Source organism: Papaver somniferum, chromosome 5, assembly GCF_003573695.1.
Source record: "Papaver somniferum cultivar HN1 chromosome 5, ASM357369v1, whole genome shotgun sequence".
In the NCBI taxonomy this organism is placed as follows: domain Eukaryota; kingdom Viridiplantae; phylum Streptophyta; class Magnoliopsida; order Ranunculales; family Papaveraceae; genus Papaver; species Papaver somniferum.
Window position 1 is genome coordinate 87,492,603 of NC_039362.1, and position 5,212 is coordinate 87,497,814.

The following is a 5,212-nucleotide window of genomic DNA, read 5'->3' on the forward strand; positions in this document are numbered from 1 at the left end:
ATAAAGAAATTCTTTTATTTATTTTTGACCAAACATTTACTTCCGCACCTTTTGTTCTCCACCACCATCATGAACAACCAAACACCATCGTCGCCTCCACCATCTCCAAACAACATTTCACCAAACAAACTTGCACCACCTCTACCAAACGGTCCAAACAACACCACCAACACCTCTACCTGTAGAACTCCCACCACCACCTAAAACCCTAGTTTGAATGTAAATGGCTAAAGAAAATTCACTACACTACCACTAAAAAACTGATCTTCAATATATTCTTTTCTCTAACTAATCACTGGGAAAGAAAAAAAAATGCTAACCACCAGCACGCAATAATGTTTACCACCATGAAGTACATATTTCTGCGCTGCTGGGCAGCAAATTTGAAGTCTTCCACATCATTTTGACGCAACAATCATATGATTCATATCTACAAACTTTTGGCCTCCAAAACAGGTATAAAAATGAATGATCTCTTATTTTACAAATCTCTAACCCAATGATTGGCATACAGCAAATAAGCAGAAGCATTCCCAGAGGGGGAAAAAGAGTACATTGTTGTTCTAAACTATCCAGTGTCCTAAACTTGTAACTTTTGCCACTTTCAAAACAAGACCGCGTAGATCACATCAAAATGGGCTTGTATAACTAGTTACTATCTTATAAAACAAAACTTCTAGATTGAACATATCCTGTCAGGTTTAAATTGCTGAACACAAATTCTGAAGAATTGTGTTCCTATATATTTCTAATCTTTTGAATAACCTGTGGTACTGTTTGTGCTCCTATCAGCTTAGACTGTCCAAAAGGATATCTATTCAGAGGGAAGAATGACATAGAACTGGTGAAATTGCAGCCTTGAAGTCATCATAAAATCTTTCCTCTGAAAATCGCCTAGATCGTCTTCTGGCCGCGTCAGCCATCTCAAGCCTTTCGGCATCTGACATCTTTAGCAGCTGAATAATCGCATCTGCATATTCTTCCACATTCTGAGCAAGGAATCCCGTCTGTTGCCCTTGTTCTTCTAAAACGATGTCCATCTTTGGACCCGCTGAATTATGAGCTGTAAACCGAAGGAAAACATGTGGTAAATGAAACAATCACATAATTTGTGCATGGGGCAACATAAAAGATATGTGAATAACAGATTCAAGAAAGATAACCACCAATAGGGACTGCACCGGCAGCCATGTACTCTACGATGCTTACGCCAAAATGCTCATCTACCATGGAGTGGATCCCTGCAATGGCACCTCCCAGAAGTCTCACTAAATCCCTGCTCATAGTGGAATCATACCCGATGTAAAGCACATAAAAGAAAATTGATTGGGCGACACATGGAGATTATTAAAAAAGAAATATGAATGTGAGAATTTGTTCTAAACAGCCGCTAGTATGATCTAAGGTAAGAAATCATCACTCTCATAACCAACCAGAATGCTGAGCCATGTATGCATCTAGAAAATTAACTTCAAGGTTGATGAAAAGAAATAGGGATGTGGTAATTGAGAATATACCTGTACAGCAAATTCCTATAGAACTCGACATCTTTTTCCACATTCAGTTCGATAGCTTTTTCTTTCAATTTCTGTAACCTCTGTTCATCCTCCTGATTTCTACAGCTGCCCACAAATTGGAGCTTGGGTCTAGGTGACCCTGGATCTAGTTTTTTTATGGCAACCGAAAATGCCTCAAGTTGAAGGGTATGGGCCTGTCATATAAAAGGGAAAAATCAACAAAGTCTGAACTACACTAATTACCAAATCAGAGATCCTAGTCCTAAATATATATCTTGGTTGTATAGAGATGCCCACCTTCTCTGGACGAAATTGCGCAACAGATATGATTGTTGGTGTATTAATAGATCTTTCCAGTGAAAGCTCATGTTTGAATAATGTCTCATAAGTCACACTAATATTTGCACAAATTCAGCAGCATAACAAAATTTGAAACTGCTCGAGACGAAATGGAAGCCAATCAAAGTCGAGCCAAATGAAGGTATGTTATCCAAACCGTTAAAACACCTGAAGGCCTTTAGTATCACAAGGGGGATAAATCCTCTTTGTACGTCTCGGAATGCCCCATAGTTTCACTATATGAGCTTGCGTCCATGAGGAGTTGACCACTGCTAGGTGAGCGCATGAGCCGGCAAACCCGTACATCCAGCTAAAGAGTGTATAGTAGATGACTTTGCAACGGGATAGCCAAATGCTGCCATAAGGTAGATAAATGTAAGGTGCTTGGTCACAATAGATTAGGAAAACACCAAGCATCAAGATAAACAACACGCAGTTACCCAAATCATGATAAACGACTAATAATGATATCAAGTGAACACTAAAATGTATGCAGAGAGAGTACATCACCTAATTATGTGAATCATATAAAGCCTATAAGACATTAACTTGCACACATCAGAATCATACAAAAAAATACTACTACCAATAGACTAAATTTACAAAAGACACCATTTTATATCATGGAAAAAATAAAATGATACTGCAGTAACGGGGGTGTATCTTGTACTGGAGCCTCCTGCTCCAAAGTTGGTTGGATCAAATCCAAGCAACCCAATAGGTCATTAATATACATTGGAATCACACAGATATAAACATGCAACACAGGACATACAACTGTGCTTGAGAAGGATACCTCTTTGCAATCAGAGGGTCATTATTATACATTGGATCCTGTTGTCGAACTCTTGAAACCATATCTGAACTGATTGTCGGATAATGTGTGTAACATAGAACTTTGCACCCGAACACCCTCACAAGTGGATAAGTAAAAGCATAACCACTAGTATCAATATAAACTAGGGGAGTATGTTTACACAGAGCTTCCCAACACAGATAAACTGAACCAAAGCTTTGCCCAAACATGGTGAAGCGTGGGTACGTTCCTTCCTCAATCCACTTTCTTTTATACAAATGAACCACCTATAATCAGGCAAAAGGATAGAACAACATCTATCAGAAGAGGAAAATGCAAGGAAAATCATACTCCCTCCATTTCTGCAAAAGTGTTACTATCACTTTTTCATGTTAGCTTATTTTTAGGCTAAAATGTAAAAGTGATGATAACACTTATACAGAAACAGTATTTCATTTCTAATATCAAATCATAGAAATGTTACTCCTACGTTTGAAAACGATAGGTATGGTACATAAATATTGCGAAGCACCAAATTTCTTAGTCCTGGAAGCGGGTTGGAGGATGTATGCTCATGTAAGGAGGAGGGTGTTACTTCAAATTATTCAGTTTGTAGGTGATTTGAAGATCTCATATATTATTTCAAGAAAGATATTGTAATCCAAAAACACCCAGTTTCAGCAATAGGCCAGCAACAGCTACACAGAACCAAAAAAACAAAGGTACAAAAAGAATTAACACCTGAGGTGGTTGAAGGAGCTTGACACCAAAACGATCAACTGCTCGAGCCAACAAGCTTTCAGGAGAAGCATCATGGTCACCAGTGTATATAATGCAATCAAGATTACTGTTCACTTCTTGGAATGCTTTCACCGCACACCACAGTACCCTCTCTCCACCTCCACCATCATTAGTGTAAGGGTGGAAAAACCCAACAGATTTTTTCCTGTTAATCCTTCCTTTGATAATAGCTGATAAAAAATTCAAAAGCAGAGACGTAATCACACATATCAACACCCACAACAGAAACCGAATCCCCATCAAATCTCCCCGCGCTGCAAACAGCAGAACCAAAACTTCAAAACAGGTGGTCTAACACAAATGCACACATGCCTTGCTTGGTGCACATCAAATTCAATTTTTTGCATACTGCAAAATCTGCTCAGCACACTTGCAATTTGCAAATAGGAAAACAACTTCACAATTCTATCAAAGGATATAAAATCTCTAAGTGTACTTTCTAAATAACCCATTGTTGTTAATTGAACAATTCATGTCTTAATGTTACTCGTTAACTAATGTGAACAGATCTAGGTTACAACGGTGAATGGGTTCACTAGAAAAAATGTACGAAAATAAATAAAACAAATACCTTCCTTTTACAGTAGAGAAGACATAAACGATGAACCCTAAACACGCCTGGATTTCTGTACCAAAACAATGAAAATTAACCTGGATTCCTCTCAGCTGTGATTACTCTGACCTACGATTTGATTCCAATATCAAGTAGTGAAATCTGTTGAAAACTTGAACGATTTTTTGGGGACCATGGTCCTATTAGTCACCTACCCTACAATGTTAAGGGATGTCCTAAAATCAGATGAGATTACTAATTTGGCCCTTACCCTAATTAAACTAATCGTAACCTAATAACTACATCTAACTTACAGGGGGTTAGTCCATGAGTGTGTTGGAGGGAGTTTAATGTATTTTGAATCTTGGGGATTTTGAGGGAGTGTAAGAGAGTATAGGGAGTTTGAGAGAGTTTGGTGTGTTGAGTGTAGGGAATTTGAGAGATTTGGAGTGAGGCAAAAATACACTATAAACTCCCTAGAACTCCATAGAACTCCCAAAAAAAAAAAAAACTCCCTATCATTCTAATTTTTACCACTAACAGGGAGTTTAAGAGGTTCTTTCAAACTCCCCCACGACTAACGGGGTTTTTTAGGGAGTTTGGGAGACTCTTCTAAACTCTCCCACGACTAACGGGGATTTTGAGAGACTCCCTCTAACTCCCTCACGACTAACGGGAAAAAACACAACTACACCCAACTCCCCCAACTCCCTTGAGGACTAACACCCTGTTAATCTAAAACAAAAACCTAAATATAATCATAATCTAACCTAGCCGCACAACAACAAAAAAAAAACAGTTTTGAGGAACTGTTCTCCTCTTCTTCTTTCCTCTTCCCTCATTTCAACATCGTCTTCATCGTTTAATCGTCGATTCATAAAATTTTCATCGCCGATTAATCAATCGACTATAAGAATGGTTCTTCGAAAGAAAACCAATAGACTCCCAGGAACAGGTCCCCCATTAGGACATCTAGCAAATCAGCCAAGTGATTTTGAGATTCATAAAGAAGTGGAAGATCCAAGTGAATCCATAATCCAATATAATAGACGCAATAAGAAGCATGATTCTGCCATGGGACCGATTTGCAGGTATTTTCCAACAAACCCATATTTTTAATTTGATTTTGATTCGTTTAATTGAATAGAAATCATCAAAATAGGGTTCGAATGGGAGTTACAGTGCGTTGTTCGGTTAGGAAGAATT

At 38.2% G+C, this 5,212-nt stretch overlaps 1 protein-coding gene across 1 annotated transcript; it reads right to left on the bottom strand.

The window, feature by feature from the left end:
* Positions 1-413: 413 nt before the first annotated feature.
* Positions 414-4,138, bottom strand: LOC113282131 (GDP-Man:Man(3)GlcNAc(2)-PP-Dol alpha-1,2-mannosyltransferase-like). Its single transcript, XM_026531074.1, has 8 exons — positions 3,394-4,138; positions 2,653-2,939; positions 2,023-2,211; position 1,911; positions 1,815-1,880; positions 1,518-1,711; positions 1,167-1,276; positions 414-1,063 (listed from the first exon to the last, which is right to left on the bottom strand). Exons 1-8 carry the CDS (start codon positions 3,691-3,693, stop codon positions 819-821), a joined length of 1,392 nt encoding a protein of 463 aa, XP_026386859.1. The 5' UTR covers positions 3,694-4,138; the 3' UTR covers positions 414-818.
* Between the last annotated feature and the right edge of the window lie 1,074 nt (positions 4,139-5,212).

Excerpts from the sequence above, each read along its gene's own strand:
- LOC113282131 (XM_026531074.1), bottom strand. The coding sequence starts at position 3,693 with ATGGGGATTCGGTTTCTGTTGTGGGTGTTGATATGTGTGATTACGTCT. Across the intron at positions 1,712-1,814 it reads CGCAATTTCGTCCAGAGAAG|GCCCATACCCTTCAACTTGA; the intron begins GTGGGCATCTCT and ends TTTATATGACAG. Across the intron at positions 1,277-1,517 it reads TATAGGAATTTGCTGTACAG|GGATTTAGTGAGACTTCTGG; the intron begins GTATATTCTCAA and ends CACTATGAGCAG.